The 23,343-nt window shown below is 41.9% G+C and overlaps 1 protein-coding gene across 1 annotated transcript in view; it reads right to left on the bottom strand.

Moving 5' to 3' along the window:
* plcb1l (phospholipase C beta 1-like) overlaps positions 1-23,343 on the bottom strand; it is a 119,714-nt gene that overhangs the window by 48,676 nt on the left and 47,695 nt on the right. Inside the window, exons 4-6 of the mRNA XM_080491361.1 lie at positions 3,800-3,940; positions 3,280-3,359; positions 1,467-1,520 (exon numbers count right to left, since the gene is read on the bottom strand). Of these exons, the coding sequence (XP_080347487.1) occupies positions 1,467-1,520; positions 3,280-3,359; positions 3,800-3,940 (275 nt within the window). The remainder of the gene's footprint in view (positions 1-1,466; positions 1,521-3,279; positions 3,360-3,799; positions 3,941-23,343) is intronic.

Consider the following 23,343-nt stretch of genomic DNA (forward strand, 5'->3'; position numbering starts at 1 on the left):
AAAGTGAACTAGATAGGAGAGCGCACAAATTCCAGGGAGACTCTACAGAATGACAGATAAATAGGAGACGCAGCATGAAAAATGTAATATACAGTGCACACAATAGGAATATAGAGATAAAGGAAGGCTCACTTTGCCTTAAGTAATGAAGTCGCACGGCTCCGAAATAAATTCTACATACATCAAGGTCCTACAGTCATTTCCTGTTATTGCAGAGACAATTTAAAAAGAAATTGATTCAGTTTCTCTGGCGCGTTGGGAAGCTATCTCGTCTACGTTTTAACACACTGATTGATAAATGGGCAGAAGGACAGAAATTCCTGATGTATTGTAGTGCTCCTTAATGAACTAGTAACGTTCATGGTAAATATCATCTGATTTGAAAACTGCATACACAGATTTTTATGGACATGAACCTCAAAAGGCAAATACCTTGTGCATGAAAAAAATGATTTCCTATAAAAACAGTATAAACCCAGACAAAGACGAGCACATATAACAACTGGGGCTATTTCTTATATTACTGCCATTATCACTTTCATGAACATTATCATTTCAGATTGTGCTGGTAATGACATCAATTTGATCATACCAGCAGGAAGGCTCGTTATTGACTCGGGTAAAGAGATGCAGATGTAAGTTGTGTTTTTTTTTTGTTTTCTTTAACTCAAACCATCATATCAGAGAGTACTTCCATTTAACACTGAAGAGACACACTGGGAAGTTCTTCATCTGTCAAGCTACTGCGTTGTGCTTTATTTTCGGTTATATGAGCAGTAATTGTGATTTACTACAATGACCTCTTGTGCCATCACAGCTACCGCAGGATGTTTTGGTCTGTCTCCATTGGCTATGGCCTGTTTTAATTACTTGCGGAGGCATGCCTCGCGGATTCACGAGCACAACTGTATGCTCAGTGGGAGGGCAGAGTCAAGCTGACATTAGTCAAGTTGACATGTCCTCCAAGCTAGGAGGTTAATTCCCTAAACGACAAGGAGTGTCTCTCTGCTCCTCCCTGTCGACACCCGCCGCTTCCCTCCGCAGCTCTGAGGGAGGTTATCGCTGAAGTTCACTGTTGCCCGCCTCAAAGCCTCAACTTGACTAATGGAGACGGATTTCCACTGAGGTGATGACAAACTCCCGCATAAATGAAAGTAAAGTTCACAAAACTGAAATGCACAAAGGAAAAGGAAGAGCTCTCACAGACGAGAAACAGAAACAGAGAAGGGAAAATAAGATAATTCATTCTGATGAATGTGCACACACCCACAGAGTGTGTGTGTGTGTGCGTGTGTGTGTGTGTGTGTGTGTGTGTGTGTGTGTGTGTGTGTGTGTGTGTGTGTGTGTGTGTGTGTGCTGACATGTAGGGAGGCTGAGAGTGATGAGAAAATGCAGAGGAAACTACGCATTGATCAAAGGAGCAGAGAGGTGGCAAGGGGAGAGACGGATGAGTCAGAAAGACTTACTTCTTGACGGGGATTCGTCCCTCGGGGTTTAGTTGCAGCTTCAGCCGAGTGTATCTGCATTGGACAGAGCACACGCCTTAAACCGCATGAAGCAGCTGATATTTCTGCTCTGTTTTAATTCTACAAGTGTGTTTACTTGATCTGACGTACTCATCTGATTCTCATGTCTATCCACCAGCATGTTCCCCAATTCATGTGACATTTGAAGAAACACTGTCTGTCCACAGACATCCTGCTTGTGTTTAGATGGCGGGTCAGAAACGCGGCTAATCCCTGGGAGTCTTGAGCTTTGGCAGCGAAGAGCCATGCAGCAGCAGCAGCAGCAGCAGCAGCAACACAGACAGCGCAACCAGGGCTATAAATAGCATAGCTGCAACAGGAGCTATCATTACAGGCTGGGCTTTAAGTGGCTGCTGGCTAATAATTAATATCCATTACGGTGTCCACTTCACAAAGCCGCCCTGTTGCCACTGGCAAAGTCACCGATGGCTTTAATGGTTAAAAGAGGGTCAGAGAGGTTTTTGTGTCAGAGGCATTATTTTTATTTATTTTTTTGAGATAATGAAAGCTGCAGTGGTGTGTAGTCTTGAAAAAGTGAAAACAAAAGAAAGACGAAAGTGTATGATCTACAATGGTTAATATTAATTACGTTTGGTGATTGAAGGCTGAGTGATACACAGAGTTGACTTGCTTCTATTGTACGGATCTCAAAGAAAAAAAACAAAACAAAACACTGTTACAGAGAGCAATGTGAACACATGCTGGGTTCTGCCAAGATTCCTGTTGCTGCCCATATATTCCACCCCTGCTAAAACACATTGCAGCCTTAAGAGCAAGCGCTGGGAATTAACCCCACGCAGGGATGCATCAACATCTCTTCGGGGATGGAGCCTCATCATGCTGCAGCAGGGGTACGGCAGAGAACTGCCTTATTTGTAAGCGAGCATTGCACAACAACCGCCGCTGCGAGCAACTGTCATGACTCCGAACCTGCTCCATGCAGTCCTATTCAACTCTGTCCGTGCTGTGTGGTCGATGGCCACTTTTATTGTCTCAAAAGTCCATTAGTCTCCTCGGGGGTGCAAAGTAATGGCTTCTGTTCACTGATAAAAATCAGACAGGTGGGAGGTTGTTGCAAAGCAGAGCCCACAAAGCACAACACAATGCTGCAGATTGATATTTACGCTCGCTCTGCATTAGCTTCCCTCCGTCACAAGCTACAAACATACATCTGTGGATCACTAATTGTGCATTTTATAAATAGGGTTGTCAAATTATATACTATGTTGGGACTGAACATTTATTTTCGTTCTCGCTTGAAGAAGCTCAAGTCTGGAAAGTGATTTTTTAAAGGAGCTCTTCTCTATGACCTGATATTATATGTCATTAAAGCAGCAACAGAAGTACTAAAACTGCATGATAGACTCATACATGTATTTTAGCTTTCGTTATCCTGTTTGTCTTCTGTTTTTTTGCTTCTGTTATTCCTACTTCTTCCTGCTTTTATTGATGTGTGGTGAGATGACCTTTGTAAACCCAAAGCCCTCAGGGTCTCTTGTTGAATACATTAAGTGTACAGTGCAGCCTAAATGCAGTGAACTTTGCAATGTGCGTACACAGCATGTAGAGGCCATAAGTTGCCTCCAGCTTAGCTTTTGCAGCAATCTGGGGGCTACAAATGGAGGTTCGTATTGGGAAGATCTCTGAGCGGGAAGGAAAGCAGCCAAGTTTTACATTTCAATCAGTTATATTTTGTGTGTGTGTGTGTGTGTGTGTGTGTGTGTGTGTGTGTGTGTGTGTACACATAACTTACGCTTTCTCGAGGCAGGCCTCTCTGGACATGTTCTGCACCAACAGGTTAGATGCCAGGTTGAAGAGCTCTTCTGCCCATTCCTGCAGGAAAACATCATGCATGAATGGATGCACACGCGCATGCACACACACGCACTCACACACACAGGGTCAAGTCAGGGGAATATTTGAAGTAATGGTTTGCTATATTATTCCTGCCTTCTGTCACGAACAAATCAAGACATTTGTTAATACATGTTCTACGATTTCGTAGATAATTCATGAATGATGCTTAAAAGTATGAACCCTGACCCTGATAAATAAAGGACACATCCAAATGAGAAATATTGGTATGCTGCATTTTTTTCCCCTTTTAATTAACCTTCGTGACATCCCCTTAAAAAGCAATTTCAAGAATGCAGATGCAAATTGAAACACTCCCAGCATGTTTCTTTCACCGGGATTTGAAAGAGCAAGGTTTATATTGCATAACACAATAGAGCATTCATTTCTGTCATCTTGCATGCACGCAGGGTCTTTACCTTCGCAGTCTCCTCCTGAAAAGCCATGAAGTTGAGATAGGTGATGTTGACCATGTCAGTGCCGCTCACCACCGTCAGCATCCTGTTCTCCATCTTCCCCGCCAGTGTGCTGACGTCCAGTAGCTCACGCAGCTTGGCTTCCTTGAAAATGACACAGACACATGGTATTAAGATCATATTTAGACATTCAACGAATGCCGTTGTGTGCCGGTGTAGTGGAACAGACGCACATCCCTAAACGTAACAGCTCAAACTAAACTTCCGTGGAGAGGCAAAATGACGAAAAACAGGCTACGGAAGAAAAGACAGCGAGGGTTCTTTGTTTTGTTTTTTTGGTTTCGGAAGTGAGAGACAAGGCTGCTCTGTGTCATGGTATTTTGGCTCGATTCTGCTTCAAAACAAAAATCACCCACTGAAGCACTGACCTGAGATAAAAACCTGTTGGCATTTTGGAGCTCATCTGACGGATTATTTGTTTGATTAATGAGCGGGTCAGTGGTCGGACACAGGCGGGGTGAGGACAGAGGCGGAAGGCTACAGCAAGAGTGAACCACAGTGTGAGTTGAAGGATCCGGCATATTAAAACACAAAGTGGGAGCAGCTTTCACGACAGGTAGTTCGTATTTGTGGAACAATACACAGTGGTGGATTTGTCGAACTGTTATCACAAGAATGACTGCAGAAATCCCTGGTATAATGCGTGGGAATTCACTTTAGGCCCTGTTTACGTGACAATGTTTCAAGTGAGAAAGCGACATTTTAATTTCAGAAAAGTTTCACATTTGCACGGCAAAAATTTTAAAATGATGTCTATGATGTAGTTTTTATGTTAAAAACTTGGAGTTAAAGTAACGAAACTACACATGCACGTATGCAAACATGCACATTTACAATATAACCCCCCCCACACACAGAGACGGAGACTGAGCTTTTCCAGAAAGTTGCGTTTTTTGAGTATTTAAAACACCCTAATAAAGCCGAGTGGTCCTCAAAATGTTACTACGTTATCCATTTCTCATCTACACAACTTTCCAGATCTTAGGACCTTTGTGGTTTTCACACTATTTTTAAGATTAGCTTCTTTTTTTTTAAAGACACACACAATTAGTTGACAAAATGATTCAACATCTCCCTCGCTAGTCGACACCTGAAGCAATAATCGGTTTAACCAAAAAATAGCACCTTATTCATGTCACATTAGTGAGGATTAAAAGCTGTTAGATAGTAGTCCTTCTCCCGCAACAGTGCTCAACTGGACTGCAGTTTTAAAACACTGAAGCAATACACAACCTTATTATCCTCAAATGTTTGGATATTAACTTGCTGCTGGTGGTGCTCGACACACTCAAGCCAATTTGATATAGTTTCCCTGGAGGATAACGGAGCTCATCACAACAAAAACCTCAGAAAATATGCCTCTAAGTGAATAGAATATGTTAAGCCTGAATACACTGTGCTAACTTCTGACGGTTTTGGAGTGTTTCTTGTCCACTAGTCTTAATGAATGAAAATCCGGTGGTTTGACATGAGACAATATTCTCCTGTCTCATTACATATTCAGTTAAACAGTGAAAGATGGCACAAGGAAGAAAATGAGGCACAATGACTCATTGAAATCACAAGTGGATTCATTCCGCTGAGGATGTAGCTGTTACTCAGAAAAAGTTTTAAACAGAAGATTGCACATTCACTGGAAAAAACAAAAAAAAGTCTCTACTCTGAGTCAGACAATCTGTAGATTAAATATAACTTTGAACTCCCTAAAAAACATTTATTAGCAGATCCGGAGGGTTGTTGTGAGAACTGTGTTGTGGGAAAACAATGGGTGCTGGCACCAGTCCAGCCCCCAGAGACAAAAACTCTAAAGAAATCATTCGGAGGTAGTAATTGTCTCAGGGTAAACTTAACTCAAACTCATTTGGGGAAAATGTACATTTTAGCAGCTCATCTTTGGTGCAAATCATAAAATTACAAACTACAACGCCTCCGAGGTGCAAGAGAGGAATAACAATGATCTTCTTGTCTTGTACTCAAATGGCATACAGAATGGTTGCTCTGGCTTAATTAACACAACAAAAAGCCTTGTAACCGATTTTTGCTGTGAAAGCAAATGAGCTCCCACTAATTTAACCAATCAAACAAAGAACACTGTGTCCTGTGTCAGGCTGATAAATGTCCTCTACACAACACTCACCAATCAAATTGCGACTCTTTGTGGCACACAGTGTCATCACACTATAGTTTTTTGGAGGGAAAAAAAGGCGGTCTTGAATAATTCACTCCCTTAATAATTAAGGCCGGGAGAATATGGAGTGGGAGTCATGCCACTCTCGAGACAGTCATTCTTGTCCATCGATTTGTGCATGAGCAGAAGCAGCGTTGCAGTAAAGTTATGGTTCTCCCGTTTCCATGGAGGCGGAGCATTTTCGAAAAGTTCCACCGTGGGCCAGTTTTCAAAAAGTTGCACTTTCAGTGTCTCCAAGGACCGTTGTCATGTGAACGGACGCCTAAAACGTGAACTTGAAAACTGGGCCTGAGTTGTTAGGTTGTACTGCGATTGACGTAGGTAATTACGTTGTGCATCATTATTCCTCATGGACAGGCACAAATGCTTTTGCGTTGAGGGACCTATTCACATCAAACACGCTTTTGGAAAAAAAAAGAAATCAAGGACACAGACACAGACACATGCAAACTCCAAATAGGAAGGTCCTCGAGTCATTACTCCAACGGGACATTTTCCCTCTGTGAGGCAACGGTGGTAACTTACGAGCACCAATCAGTCAAATAATAATCTAATTTTGTGGATTTTAATGGAAATGCACCCCTGTTCACTTGAGTATTTGGAACGCCACCAGCTCCATCAAAGTAACGACTTCCAACGAACTCAAAGCTAAAGTCCCAAACACTCCCTTCAGAGAGAAGCTCTGGCAGACGTCCAGAAGCTGAATGCTTCTGAGAACAGACGGGATGACAGTAAGTTGCAAACTGTAGTTCATTTATTATGGCGCTCAAAAGTCAATACAATTTGATACCGCTGTGACGTTGTAGCCATTAGCTGAACATATGGCTGATCTTGTTGTGTGCATTCAACGGAGCGCCGACCGGGCAGGAGGCTGCCGGCACTTAAAGCACATCAGCTAGAGAGACATAAGCAGGTATGTTGGGAAAAGACTCGAAGAGCTACTGTATGATGGCAGGTGGAGGGAGGATGGGAGGATGGGAGGATGGGAGGAGGAGGAGGAGGAGGAGGAGAGGAAGAAAAAGGAGATAGACGTCTGAACTAGCCATGAACAGAGCGCACAACTTAAATAGTAAAGGGTCTCACCTACAAGGGCAAAATGTCATTTTGGATGGTGCATTGTGGAAGCCGTTACTGGCAAATCGAAGTTCCCAGTTACCACAAAGACAGGCAATTTCGATACGAACAGGCAAAGGGTCGAGGTGGGATGGGACTCGAGACGATTGTGTGGTTTGAAGCAAGAGGATGGCATTGTGTGTCGCCACCTACTTCAGTGCGAGATCTTAGCTTTTGTAAAACACAGTCACGGACCAGTGAGCGTCACCGTGTCACGTATCTGTGCAGTCATGCTTGAGAGTACGTGTTTGGTCAGGCATTCACAGAGCGCGTTAGCAGTTGCAGCGTGTCGGCATGAGAAGAACTCGGCACACTTAACATTCAGGTGGAGCCGCAGCCTGAGGAAATACAGGACTCTCTAGCTTCCTGTCTTAGTTTGTCACAGGACCCTACCTGTCAGCAGCTGTGCACTCAAACCATGTCACACTCTGTTGGGCACGAGGAGGAGATTTGGTTTGGCAAAGAAAAAGGAGCCAGACCTCAGGTCGGTAGACCTGCAGCACAGCACCTGTCTAAAGTCACCTGCATGGATGGACGGTTTGGTTTGGGCACACACATCCACACAAGAGTTCACAGGAGGACTCAGAACCCACTAACACACGCACACAAATGGTCACCTGTGAAGCACAAGTATAAAGACACACACAGACATCAGATCAAAAGAAATGCCAGTATGAATGATTGATGAAAACCCGACTACTTTCACGCATGCCACCAAACAGGATAAAGACAGATGAAACCAGAGGAACACTGTTATAATCATTTATTCAGCTTTTTATTTGAAGTTATATTCGTATGGAGCAAAGGTCATCGACCTGTTTGAAGCTGAGGAGTACTTCAAGAGTAACACTAAATACGAAAGGCTAGTTGTTGCAACCTTTCTGAATAATTGGAGCTGAGTGGTTCACCTTTAATCCAGGGAGCCTTTCTCCTTGCATCTCCTGGCATGCACGAGTTTTTGTTGTTTTTTCTCCAAAAAAATAAAATAAAAAATAATGCATCTGAGGTTAATCTGTGGCTCTAAATTGCCCCTAAATTTGCCTATGAGGGTGTGATAACCTGATCTGTCCATTGGGAGCAGGAATTAACCCCACCAGTGACTCCAGGTTGGATTAACGATATACGAGATGGAGGCATGATTAACCTTTAATATTAATATTCATATATGTGAAGAGGCTCAGACTCACATTGTGAATTATTCAAAATGATGGGGAACACATTTGTTAAAGCATGCAGCATCATTCATTCCTGCTCATAGCAACTTGTTTTAACAATTCAAAGTTTGCGAACGCATCTGTGATTAATTTATCTTGTGGATGTGACGTTAGCTACCCCAGGTACCGAGAGAGATAAACAGATAAAACAAAAGAAAAGAAGGAAACCACATAAACAAAAGACAGGATATTTATTGCTGTTGCAATGTGTTCTGCTTATAATATATACACTGAGGCGCTTGAAATAATTTATTAGGAGTCAAGGATAGTTGCTTTAATAAGTGAGTAGAGCCTTGTTCAGGGGTGGTGCCGCTGGTGCACAAACCGAGTCAAGTGAAAAGCTTCTTTTTTTTTTTTAAATAAATGCCTCCATGTCTTACTAGACCTACATTTTACAGCATAGAGATGGAAAAAGAAAGCCATTTTGGTTGCTATCTTGAGGATGGCTGCACTTTTATTGACCCTGCCAGTTCACAGCAGTTCACACTGCATTTTTAAAGCATGGCTTTGTTAAAAAAAAAAATCAAACAGGATGTTTAAAGGGAAGCGGCAATGTTTTCGGTAACAAATGTAACATTTCAGTGCCGGGTGTTCATGCTGAAAGGAGACAAAGTGTCAAATAAAGGATGTGTCTTGCAGATGTAAAGTAAGTCAGCTTCAGAAACACGAGCGAGCTGACGTCTCCTCATGACAATTTACTATATTATACTAATACTATGATAGTTTCCCTTCATGTCAACAAATTGACCCACATTGAACTCATTCATACATCTGCTTGTTTCTCCCTCATCCGATGACAATGAGCAGACGTGCAGTTTTGTGACAAGTTTCACTCTATTCATGAAGTATTTAATTATATTTTGACACATCTCTGGGATGCACATTTTTATAACATATGCAAAGCAATAGATATTGTTGGAAACACACAATATCTGCAGCTCCGTGTGAATCTATGCCCAATATGTTAAACTAATCAACAAATAATGGACCAACCGGCATGAATCCTGATTTCGACATCACTATTCAAAGCAATGCATCTTTACATATGGAGCCATGACATCGAGGAGCAGTGCTGCAGGTTCTGAGCAAGGCACCGATCCACTGGCTGCTGGCTACCCTGGCTAAATAACAGAACAGTAAGATTGTGTTCAGACGGCATTAATAACCCTCAGGTAATTCGAAGGAAATTATGGGACATCAAGCTGGGGGTGATGAGCTTATTCTGCCACACAAATATTGTGCAGATGTGTTCTGTGTGGCGGAATGTATTTGTCTGGTAACATGCCATAACTGAGTTACCCTCATGTCATTGTTATTGAGAGGCCTGTGTGCGTGTCCAAGTACAAGTGTGCACATATTTGTTGTTACGTGTGTGTCATCATCCCGCGTGAGTCACCGAGTGTGAAGCAGAGCTAATCCCGAGACGACTCCCTCTCTCGGCGGTGCAGTCATTTATTTAAGAGGGTCACACCGCATCTGCAGAGCATGTTTTAAACATTAGACACATCATAATTTACACAGACAGAAAGCACTGAAACATTGATCCCATTAGAAGAGAGAGCCCCGTCTTTCATGCCAAACCGGAGACACTCCCTGTAAATGCCCCTCCTAATCATGTACACGCCCAGACACACGTGTGCAGTGGCATAGAAACAGAGACATATTCTGCAAGCAAGTAGAGACTTCAGATTGCAGCTGAAGCACAGGCGTAGATGCACATGCACGCCGTATAAGTAATGCTTGCATCTTTTCTCCAAAGGCATTGTAGTATGGATTTAACTTGTCCTCGATTTGATTTACTTTCAGTATGTGCTGCTCGAACTGTAACCAAAACAATGTACATCCTAGTAAATAAGCAGAACTGTACTCAATGCATCAAGTAAACAATAAAACACATTCATGCCAGTTGTATCTTCAAGAAGCAGATAAAAAAATGGAAAGAACTAAAAAAAAAAAACCTTGAAAGGAGGCTCAGCATCAAAATCAAAGTTTTTCTGTGTTTGGAAGTAGAAGAAACCTGCAGCTAAATGGATTACGGAAGCTGCATACAAAGGCGGTACATTCTCATACAAAGGGATGTATAAACAGAAACACCAACAACATCAATTCAAAAGCAACAAAAAAAATTCCTCCACTTCACAAAAGCATAGTGGGAAACTACAGACAGAGAGTTTTTTGCACACAGGGACACCATGTAAAGGTTTTTCTGTCGAGGTGCGATCGGTTCAGGCGCCAGCAGTCTTTCATAACAGCACTGGAGAACTGTTTACTCTCATTAAAGCTCGGCAAATTCTATATATTTTTTTAACTTCTTCAGTGTATAAACTGCTTTAATAACTTTTTGCACTCGGAGTGCAGGGCACTACGCCACTGTGTGCAGCCCGGGGATAAGCCAGAGATAAAAGTCTCATAAACAGGCGTATTGTAAACATGATCAAACAACGTGAGTGCGAGAGGGAGAGCGTGAGATGCACGGTGCAGGGGAATCAGAAGAGGAGATCAGGAGGGAGTCTTTGATTGTGGGGCATCCATCTCCCTCGCTCCAGCGCTATCTGCATCCTGCTCTGCATCGTCTCATCTGTAAGGCCTGCTGCCTCTGCATCTTTTTATTACTCGCCTCTGCGGTTATAATTCATCCGAGCACTCAAGTGTCAGTGGAGGAAAGACCACCATGGCTTCATGAGGCGTAGAATTGCGCACAAGGCCGGGAGTAAAAGGTCAGCGCTTCATCAGTCAACTGTCAGGTGATGCATCAATGGCCAGAGGGTTGGAACTGACTGTGCACACATTTGGCTTTGTGTGTGTGTCCACTCTGCAGTGGTAAGTCACACAATCTCGGCTGAGGGTGTTTGCTTCTGATCGAGTGTGCCAAGATCCAAGTCATCTCCTAAAATGATGCACAGTATCTTCCTCGCTTCCATCTGTCTCGCCTGTGTGTGATGCAGTTCATCTAGGAAGCCCCGGCGGACACAGTTTGTAAAGTGAGACCCGTTAATAACTCAAGTTGTATGATGTTAAGGAGTTAACCCTCTGGAGCAAATTTTTTTCTTTTCCCATTACATGTGTTTGATTGAGGGTTATAATGGTTAAGAAAGGAAATTGCAACGACAAAAAATCATATCTTGATTCTACTAAAGCTTCAGCTCATCACAGGCACTCCACTCGGGCTGATGTGTCGTGGGGCTCATGTGGCGAGGCACAGGTCAAGGGAAATGAGTAGGAGGAGGTTCAGAGCTCATGTGGACTTAACAATCCCTCATTCCAGCTCTTCAGTAGGGGCATTTCATTAACCCTGAAGCAGTGAGACATGAAACGAGTGACGGTAGGGTGGACTGAGGGGAGACGCAGAGCATATATCACGACATTTCCAAAATGCCATCACATCAGCAATAACTTGTGCTGACAGGTTCTCATTTCATGTCTTGGGAAAGCGTCCGAACATTCGCACCCAATGCTAATCATCTCATGACGCAGAGTGAAGCTGAGCATCGCAGACGCGAAGGGAAAAGTGAGGGATTCATTTTTAAAAAGAGCAGTTATGCAAGCTCTGTATTCCTCATTTTTTATCATGAATAATCTAATGGTGGACACTAAGAACTCATTACAGTGCTTCCTCTCATAGATCAGACTTCTTTCCACTGCACAGCCAGACCTCTGTCAGACTTTCATTATACCTGTAGGGCAGCTGGAGTCAGCACTCCAGGCAAAAACACATCCGAAGGAAATCCATAATTTCAGGTAAGTTGAATGTGAAACTTAGAATGTTGAGGAGATACTTCTTTTCTTTTTCTGAGTACACAGACTCAAAACATTTATTGAATCTTGATGACTCCAGCGTCAGTTCTGACAGAGACCATCTGTTTCTGTCACCGTCATGTGGGATGTTTTTTTTCCACATTTATATGCAACACAGAAAAACAAAAAACAAACACTTTCCAATGCAACTGGGAAGTCTAAGCTGCTGATTTAATGACAGGCTGAATAGGAGTACTGGCAAGTTGTGCACAAATGCAGCTACTGACACAATGCTGGAATTTTGCATTATCAGTAGCAGGGACAGTTAGTACACCTGTATAACATATCTACATTCAAAGCACATTTCTTATAAACTCGCTGCTTCCAAAATACAGGTTGAGAGGTTTAAACGTTTATTCAAGTGTGTTACGAAAGGCATTTGCAAATAGCAGAGTGAATTACACGATGTTGTAATTGTACTTGACAAAAGTACTCATGAAATGACCCAAAACCCCAAAACACTACTTAATTTCAGAAAACTATGGATTTGGAGTTGGATTACTTCAAACTCTCACCTCACAGCAAGAATATTCCTGATTTGAGTTTTGGGTGTGGGGGGCCTTTTTCTGTGTGGAGTTTGCATCTTCTCCCTGTGCATGACAAAGCCACATGCAGTAGCTGATTTCGTGACCCTAAATTACCAGTGGCTAAAATTGTGAATGAGAGTCTGTGTGGTTTATTTCTCAGTGCCGTCCCTGTGATGTACTGCTCCTCTGAGGTTGCACAGACACCGACACCTGTGCCAGGTGTTGGGTTCAATACTGTGCATAGATACTCGTACTTGTGAAAGTGCTCAAATACATCACACCCGATACTCAAAGCTTGACACAAACTGACGTGAACCTCTCAGTAGAGACGGAACAACCGCACATTGGAGATCTTTCAGTAAAGCTGCCAGAAAATTAAGCCGTGGGTGTGTGCTGATTGATAATCCAATCATACTATATCGGTGATTTAAGTGATAAACAACCATAGTGTTTTTTTTCTCTAAGCAATGCTAAGGGAAGAGGAAAAGGACTGACATGAAGTGGTTTCTGAAATGAAGTGATGCTGGTGTGCTTCACGTTATTTTGTGGCAAACGTTCAGATTTAAACCAGATGCTGCACTGAGTGAGATCTGCGGCCATTCTAGTTAATGTTTGTGTTCCCACAAGAAAACTGATGAAGTACCCCACACAAAATATATAGTTAATCTGGTCACTTTAAAAATAAACCATTGCATTTTACTAAATCAAGGCTGTAGGTCTTTAGTCACTTTTCCCAATATTCGTTTATTGTCATCTGAGCATAAATGAGGCTTGTTCCAAAGTGTGAATATTTTTTAACAATGTCTCTCCACTGGTTCATTGTGGGGGTTCTTTGTGGAGCCAGTGTCTCATTATTGCCTTCTTGACTGCCAGCATGAGAATTTTTAGTGGATATTTATGACATCATGTTGGAGAAAAAACACAGCGAATGATCAAGTGTGAATAATATGTGTTAAACTCAATAAATAACCACAAGACAAGGGAAATAAAACATTTAAAATGGAAATTCAAAAGACTCATTTCATTATTACTTTATGTCAGTAAAGACAAGAACCCAAAATGTAAATACTTTTTCTCTGCCTGTAATATAGTATAATCAATTCATTCCTACTGGCAGCTTTTCCACAGTCCACCCTGGGATTTGCTCGACGTACCCACAAACCTATGGTGGACAAAGTGTTCCTCAAGATGAGTGGATATATGACAACTTCCACCACAGTTCTTTGTGAAATTTAAAAAATAGTACAAAAGACAAAAGTCTACACGTATTAAGTGGAATGAAACCTGCCGATGTCTGACAACAGTTGTTATCTGTGCTCACATACTCAGACAGAAAGTGGCAGAGGCTTCAAATTCGGTCTGCCACCTCACGTATAAAAACTCTTGACATCTCATTTGTGCTGCCGTGTCGCTGAAGGGAAGCCCATTCTTCATAAGAGACATAAGGAAGGCCCAACACCATTTCACTTCCCTCTCAATAATCAAATAATGTGATTTCTCTGTCACCTGACACACAAAGACTCCTAAAAAAATCTACCACTTGCAATACGACACATCTCCTGAGCTTGAATAGATGCAAATAATTATTGGCTTTTGTGTTTGCACATTAAGGAAATAGCTCATAAATTACCACATCATTATTGAGAGTACGACTGTGTTTTTAAGGGATTTGCATTAATTTCACTCATCTCATTTTGCGTCCTTGAAATTATGTCTAAAGTTTTGGACGTTAAGCAAATGCTTTTCATTTTGTGGTCAACATGATTGCAATCTTCAGGAAAATAAAGGATCTCTCTTCACCGCACATGATGGCTGTGGGGCTTCGAAGACAAAGATCTGCCAGAAAATGAGAAGGAAATTGGACAATCAGGCAGAGAAATCTGCTCTCTTTTGGCATCAACATAGCATGACTAAATCTGGAGTGGTGAGGGGGATAAAGCAAAGCCTCTTCAGGTATATTTTGATTTCCTTTGGCCCTTCTTGTTGACTTCACTTAACTGACACAACATGAAACACTTAAAAACATGTGGCTTCCAAAATAAAAAAATGAAAAAAAGCCAGCCATTCCTGAATGAATACCCAGTGAGAAGAATTGAATTCAATGTTAATGTAAGGATTTTCTGTTTGAAATTGGCATGTTTTTCCCCTTACAATCTAATAACAGGTGTGTTTACAACACGATGGGCCTGCAACTTCCCCAGGATGTAACGTGCCTTTCACCCAATGTCTCGGCCTCGTTGTTCAGTTTCCTTCTCCAACTTGGTTAACTTCCATTCCTGTCCTGTCCAAACTCCATGACCATTTATGATATACACAAAATACAATCATCAAAAAGCAGAGAAAAAGCCACCAATTCAGCCTAATTTTAATTTTGCTGACTAAATACGTTTGTCAACACCCCTTTTTTTCTGGGACGAAGACAAGACGGCCAACAACATCATGAAATATTCTATTAATTATCTTCTTTTTACTTTCCCTGCATCTTCACTCCTGTCTCATGTTCCACAGCAGTAGGATCATCCACAAGGAGGACACAGATCAAACATCCGAACGTCAGTGACAGACGAAGACAAGAGAACATGCTCTGCATGGGGCTCGGGGGGAAGAAGAGGGCTCTTATTTGGGTTTAATGTGGATTTAAATAGGAGGAAGAATGAATTGCAATGGCTGGTTTTAAATGAAAGAAGGTGATCACAAAATAGCTGGAAAAATACGACAAACTGCATGGGAAATGCTGATGTTTTACTAAAGTTGTAGTTTTATCGAAGCAGAAGTAGAGGTTAAAACTTAACTTAATGGACCCAGTAACATTGTCTTTAGCTTTTGGGAGGCAAAGGTGACCTTTTTTTGTTTAATCCCAGATTACAGTTAAACTATCAGTGAATGACTTGTGAATGGTTTGTGTCTGATTCCATTGGTTTCATTGATATAAGATGATATGTCTGTCCACACGCTAAGTACAAAGTGACACCCAGGACCACTGACCAGTGTATCTGATCACATTATTTTGGTTAAAACAAAAAATGCAATTGCCTCAGAACATGTCCCATGTCTGGATGTATTCCTTAAAATTGTATTCCATTAAAACAAAGGATTTCTGCAGAGACATAAGTCACCCAATGAGTTTTCTACCAAAAGGATGAGAGAAGACATGTGAAATAAGCAGTTTTTTTAAATGTTCAATGAAAACAGCTTAAGAATAATTCTAAAATCTCACATGTCCGTGGACTAAAACAAAACTGAATGCATCGGTTTTGAGGTTGACGAAATGTGATAAAAACTAAAAGCAGAGGCATTCATTCATTGAACCCTTTCTGACAATTCTACAGCCATGAAATCAAAATAAATCTCTATAAGAGGGTTAACACAAATATATTAAAAAAAAAATGGATGAATGAATGGATTTAGAAACTGAACATGATTGGTTTATGTGCTCTGACATTTTAAAATAAGATTTCTTGTGGGGTTTTTTTTTTTCCTCAAAAAGTATTTAAGGCATTTTGTACATAAGGGAGCAAAATAGGACTGTACAGTTTAAATATATTAGTACGTCTGTAGTGACTAGTGTTTAGTTTGTCATAACAAATGTCTTAAGAAAATATTGACTGTAGCCACATAGTCCATCAACCACTCAACCCAAACTATTTCACTTTCATCCAGCACTCTGAAACTGAAAAATAAATCACAAAGAGACTTTTAAGTCTTGTAATTTAATGTTTGATGAGAAAAAAAAACCAAAACACTTTACAACCACTTGATAGGGACTGATGGAGACTCCGGTAGGCATAAACACAGTTGATGTTTTGCTCTAAACTTTAAGGTGAATATCAGTCACCTTGTAAACTCTCCACTGAAGAACCAAAGGGGGTAAAGGGTTCTTAAACAGCTGTTTGAGTCTTTATGTTTGCTGACACTCGATCAGAACTCTCACCGACACCTGGACACACCATGAATACAGGACGATACAGTCACCACTGGCCAAAAACAAACTTTTGAAACAGATGCTGGATTAACAGGGGGGCAAAGAGACCTGCAGGGCAACAGACTGCCAACTTGGATTAAAAGAGACCATAAAAGCTTGGAGGCCAGGACATTAAGGATGATTATACGGTGGAGACAGCTCATATCTCTGTCACAGAAAGTGCCTGTGTTCCTTCATTTCTGGGAATGCAACCTGAATAATAATCTGTTACGGGGGCACACGATCTGCAAAGAGCAGTGAAATGAGGTTGTAAATTTTACATGTGTTCATACGCTTGCCAACATCTAAGAATAGGTCAATGTCTGAAGTAGAGAGAGCGAGTCTGACGGAGAATAAACTGGGGGCGAAAAAAAAAAGGCAAGATGACGGTTCATGCTGCGTGTGAATTACTCTGGAGGAAAGATGGAGAGACAGAGGGGGCAAGGGGCAGGTTTGATGAGGTGGAAGTAGTCTACCTGGCATGCACTCCTTCTCGGGCTGGCTGAGATCACATCGCGCGGGTGGAAACAGACAGGAGGGAGCTGCCCTGAGGTACACCACATGAACTCCAGCAGGAGAAAAATAATCAGCTGCCGTGACTCACGAGCTCAGCGCTTTAAATTAGAGTGAAGAAAAACCTGGAAGTTCCGTTGCAGTCACTTCAGGTTTGAGCCGGTGATTGAACCTTACATGCAGTGAACTGGAGATGGAGGTATAATTAATGATCCGTTTCAAAACACAAAGCAAACAAGCTTTATTTACGGAAAGATGCTTTTTAACACACAAACAACTGAACCATTTGAACCGAAAGTTCAGTCATAAAATTCAAAAAACTTTTCCAAAAAGTAACAGGTGCAGAACTTTGCAAATCAGCTTGCCATTTTCCCCTCTTGCTACTTAAAAGTGCTTCCTCCATCTCAGCGTGTACCAGGTACTTTAGTCATCACTCCCACCCACTCAGTCTGACTCACGTTTGTGAGGTGGATGAACCCCCTCTCTGTTCAAGCTGTCCGTCAACCTGCACTCGGTGAGGGGTGGCACTAAAAACAGCTCCCAGGCTTCCAGAAACTGTCAGGTACATAACTACGGTAATTATCCTGTAGTCATACAGAGGCACTAATTTAGTGTGGGCTTTTGTAAATGCAGGGAAAAAAAGAAAAGAAAACGCTAACAGTGACCGTCATGTCACACGCGCTAAACAATAAATGCATGTGCACTAACATCCAAGAAGAAACGCCCACGTTGCGACTAATAAATGTAGTCTGTGCAAAAATAGACGTAAGGCTGAAAAGACCAGGAGACAGAGTGACCAAGCGTCCATGGTTTGTAAGCCTCCTTAAGCTTCACACTGATTTCCCACCTGCTTTTTCCTTTGGTCGACCCTGAAATCACATCTTGCATCTCCATGGTGAGGTAAAGCAACAATAATGAAGTCATGAGCATATTTGAGTACTTGTACACAGTCAAAAGGTAGAAAGGTAAATCGGCATTGAAAGAAAAAGAGCACAGAACTAATATGTAAAAGAATAATTAAAAAAACAATAAAAAAGAAAGCTGAAAGGTTGCGCTCGTAACATGCTTTTGTGTCTGTTTAGTGTTGCTAGGTGAGCTTTGTCCTATGTCACTTTATATTCCTCTCTCCGAGTCAACCACTTCCTCAGAGCAACCTGCAGAGAAACACAGTACTGTTTGGAGAAAAGGCCCATTTCCAGCCTTAAGTCCTCCCTCTGGCATCCTGCGAGGGGCACTCCACCAGCCAGGGGCCCCATGGAGACGAGCCCCACTGTAGAGACATTCACTATGGGTTCCAGGAGTAAATAATTCAACTGGGTCCCTGTTGGGCCCGGTCCACGCTTTGGGCAGTAAATGCCCTGCCACTGTAGTTGCTGGAGGGAAGTAGCATATGTTGTCTCCTTTCGGCTGTTTCTGCTCACAAATGCTTTTATTCGCGGCCCTTTATTTTCATCCATTTCTTGACAAAGCGCTCATGTGCCGTGCCCTCGACAGTAGGAAGGACACAAAGCAGATTCCAGGCCCAATGACATCGTTAATAATTCTGAGCAGAACCAATCGGGTTTATTGGGCGACATTCCTGCGGGGCTGAGGGGGAGGGCTGCGTAGCATCAGAAGCAAGAGGCATGCTGCATTAAGCTGCTGAGCAGCTTAATAGAGGGGGCTGGGTTTCATCTCTCTACAGATGCAGACATCACAGGAACATGGCTTTGTCCTGTTATTTTTAGGATAATATGAATGACACACAGGAGTTGTGTAGCTGCTTTGGAACATGAATTGCAGGTTTCCTCAGAAACTTGACTTAAGTACATTAGAAAGGATTTGATATTTGATAAGAGGTTGTACAGTGGTTCACACTGATCACTCCTGTCTTGGGCATTTTGGATATAATTTGAGAAATACATGTGAAGTTAAATGGGTGTCATCGGTGTCAAACTCATTTTAGTTCAGGGGCCACATACATACGATTTCATCTTGAGTGTGCCGGACCAGTAAAATAATGCCATAATAACTTTTGAATTCAAACTCAAATTTTTTTTTCTCTCTGTTGTGTTGCAGAGTCTATGTAATAAAAATCAAACAATTAAGCAAATTTTAATGAAACTTTCCGTTGTCAAATACAGTGAAATATGAAAAAAAAAAAAAAAGAATAATTTCTACAGCTGTTGCATTACGCATGATTTTTACAAACTCTGCGATGTGGCAGCCATTTTTCATGAGATTATCCCTGCTACCTCAGCTCGGGCCTCATTTTTGTGTTGTGCCGGCTACTCAAGAAATGTGGCTCACGGGCCTTACCTTTGACACCTCTGCTCTAAAATATCCAACACAACTGGAGGTGATAGTCTGTCTCTCTGTGTTTTACCTGTTATTGACTGTTCTGGCTGTACCCTGACCTCAATGATAGCGAGAATGGGCCCAAGCCTACGTAACCGTTGCTTGGTGAAAATGGGTATTGAAGGGAGATGAATGAACATTTGGTATGCATAAAGCAATAGCTGAAAAGGACTAAAGCACAAGAGTCTTTATGCACCGCAGCACTAAAACTTGAGTGAAAATTGATTCAGTTTCACAAAGCAAATGACACACTGGTTATTATTGTTATAGCGGGTCTGTTATATCATTTAGGACAATTTGCGGATATAACTTACAATCCAACGCTTTTTGTATTCAAGTACATTATGTCTCTGTAAAACTGTTTTACAAATTGTTATCCGTTCTGCCTCGATTTGGCGCCGTATGACTGGGTCATGCAAGCCTGCGTAGGAAACTCATGGAGAGCACAATTTAGAAGATTTACAAAGATTTACAACATTCCCGATAAGGTTGCCAAATCCTTCAGCAAATATTTGAGAGTCCCTGGTGAGCACTGCACAGTGATTGTGATATATCCTCGGTCTACAGTTATCATTTAGCCTTTTGCCATGATTAGCCCCACTGTGTCACTGAGAGCCTGCTGTCTTGACATCCCCAGACCATCTGTCAGACCGGGCCATGCCAGGCACCAGCCACTGAGCCACCTACCACCCTCACATAATGCCCCATTTGGTATGGCATCTGTTTGCTCCGCCGATCAGCCAACAAAGACTTACTGAATGTTTAAACAAGCCTTTGGATATTTGACAATATTCAAATGACCATCTAATCCTATGGTCTCTGCAGAAGTTAACAGGGATCTGGGGACGGCTCATCTGAGGACCCGGGGGTGTTAATAACACACACACACACACACACACACACACACACACACACACACACACACACACACACACACACACACACACACACACACACACACACACACACACACACACACACACACACAGGGAGATATCAACACTCGAAAAAGAACCAGCTCCCATATCTGATTAGGTTTGATTCTGTGTGACCGATATTTGCTAAAAGATGATTATCAGTCCGCGGTTGTTCTCTGTCGGGCAAAACAGACACCGATGGCACCAAAGCTTAATTAGCCAGTCTGGGTTTCTAACAGAGGAAGAGGAGATGTGTCTAGATAAAATGGCTCCTGACTGCTAACAGGACAGACAATCCAAACAGCTGATTATTTGGGGAAACCTTTGACTCGTAATCTGCATGCAACGGTGCAAATGTTCTATTTCAGTTTGACAGTCAGTGAAAGAGCTGAATCCTCACCTTAAGTGAAGTTTATGTATATTTTTTGTTCAAGAAAGGAATCCAAAGACATCACGAAATAGACCTTGAAGGGTTTGAGTTAAAAAGTCATGTCTCTCAGTTCTCTTAAATTCACTCCAAAATCTTCATCAACATAAACACCTATTCAAGCACACTCCCTGAATATAGTGAAACGCAAACAAACCTGAAGTACAATTTGTTGCAGCTCAGCAAATAAACACATTTCACAGTGACAGTGATATTATTGTAACGAGAAGGCACATGTTTACTGTACCGTGGCAGATGCTTGCGCAAGAGGCAGGCCAAACATAAATAATGTTGCCTTTCCGCTTTCCAGCATTGTCAGTCGACCCAGCCAGTACGTTTCAGCCAAATCCAGGCCGACATTCATCCTCTTCCTCCATGAATTAGAGCATATGAAAGCTGTCATCACGCTTGGTACAATGTGATTACAACCGGCTGATGTTACTGTGGCTGCATATGTATAAAAAAATTCCAGAGAAACGTACACATAACATCAAGAAGCACTGGACCAGTCACAAGCACAATTACAAACAACACAGGTGAATTCCTGCGTGTTTACACTGTGGCACTATGTACTGCACAACATGTAACCAACAGCTTTTGATGGAGGCTGCTTCCATGAAATTATACTAACAACCGATTTTCAAAAGTTTGCCACTGATGTTTTTCTGATGTTATGCATAAATGAGTGGAAATGATACAGCTCCAAATGTAATGATACGCAATACAAAGCTGGTGTAATGAGGAGGGCCAAACGGACAAAGTATAGATTAGTCGTCTCATTATAAGTGAATTTCTTTTCAGAAAAATGTCGCAGAATAGTTTTTGTGAGGCTCGTTTTTCAAATCAGTGTTGCAAGCATCTCTAGATAAGTGTTATACTGAAGGAAACAGAACCTGCACTCTGTCAGCTTAAACCATGTGGTGTCCAGAATGGAAGTGGGAGAGCTTGTCTAACCAAACAAATGGTGGTGAAAGAAAAGAAAAAAAAAAAGGGAGGAAAAGTAATACAACTTCCTGAGAAAGGAAAAAAAAAAAAAAAAAGCGCAGAGAGTGAAATCATTCATCAAGAAAGAAAGCAGAGTGTGAGAGTTCTAAGAGCCAAGTTTAGTTTATTCACACGTCATTCAGTGCACAAAAAAAAACAAGTGAGAGGGAAAAGGATAAAAGCGAACGTGTCTTCCACTTCTATTTGTTCTGCTCTTTTGGACAGGACATAGTTCACGAGAGCTCGGTGGTTTCTGGAGCAGCAGCATTAAAGACCAGACATTTTCTTTATAAGAAACCTCCTGGGATTTACTATTGAAAACCAATTAAGTGGCGCGCTTGTGTGCTTGGAAGAGATCGTTTTGTGGGGAAGTGAGAAAGGTCACCCATGTCTTTGCGTCTCGTCATTGGCGAGGCCCCTAAAATTACACCCGAACACCAATGCTTGTAAAAGCAGCTGAAAAAAAAAAAAAAAAAGGTAACGCAGGCATGCTTGTGCGCGCCGAGCCAGCAGATCTCACCTGCGTGATTAATGGCGTTAGGGGCTGATGAGCGTGACCGAAATGGCAATTAACAGGATTCCCAAGAGCCGCTCGCTTATTGCATCCACGTCGCACTACTTCTCAGCCACAAATCTGCTAATGCTAATAGATAATAGTGGAAAACTTGGAGGAGGTATTGATCACCCGAATTAAATCTGGACAAATTAGAAAGGGGACGGAGAGAAACTCGTGCCGGCCTTAAGGCATGTCTGAATGTTTACTCAACTATCCATTCATGCAGCTTTTAACTGAGATATCAGCAAGAGAAAATGATCGGTGGTCGAAGCCGCTGCTCCATTAACGATGCTTCATTAGCAGTCTTGATCATCAGCAATGGAGAGACAGGCAACACACTTAAAGCTGTAAGACATTCCAGAATTTTGGCGCTAAATTTACTAACTTTAATAAACTGCAATCTTTTGGAGAGAATTTTGGAATGGAAGAGAAGAGAAGAGAAGAGAAGAGAAGAGAAGAGAAGAGAAGAGAAGAGAAGAGAAGAGAAGAGAAGAGAAACAGTTTGTAGATGAAAGTGACAGTTAATTAATGGTTAACGCGCTCGTTCTTATGTTCTGTCGACGAAGAAAGCCACCACACGTCAGGAAACATTTCCTGCCTGTTCGCTTTAACTTTGTCCTATTCTCCTTATAGTTTCCATAGTAACGTACCTATCAGACCGCTCATAGCCCATCATATTCACCTCCGAGGTGAGCAGTGTATAAAACAGTGTGGAGTCCACTTTATTTCTATACGTTAGGTTCATTTTTTTTCTCATAGGTGGAATTAACTCACAGGCATTCCATTTACATGCCACCTAAAATGAGGTTTGCTTTTCCCACCATGAGAAAGGATGATTACAAAATACTGGCTACTTAAGCAAAATGAGGTGTGCTGGAAGCAGTCGGACGCAGGCACACAAAGAAGTGATTGGAATTCCCTCCTGATGGCTGGAAAAGAGCTATCGGTTCAATAT

Source organism: Lipophrys pholis (assembly GCF_963383615.2).
Source record: "Lipophrys pholis genome assembly, chromosome: 21".
Classification (NCBI taxonomy): domain Eukaryota; kingdom Metazoa; phylum Chordata; class Actinopteri; order Blenniiformes; family Blenniidae; genus Lipophrys; species Lipophrys pholis.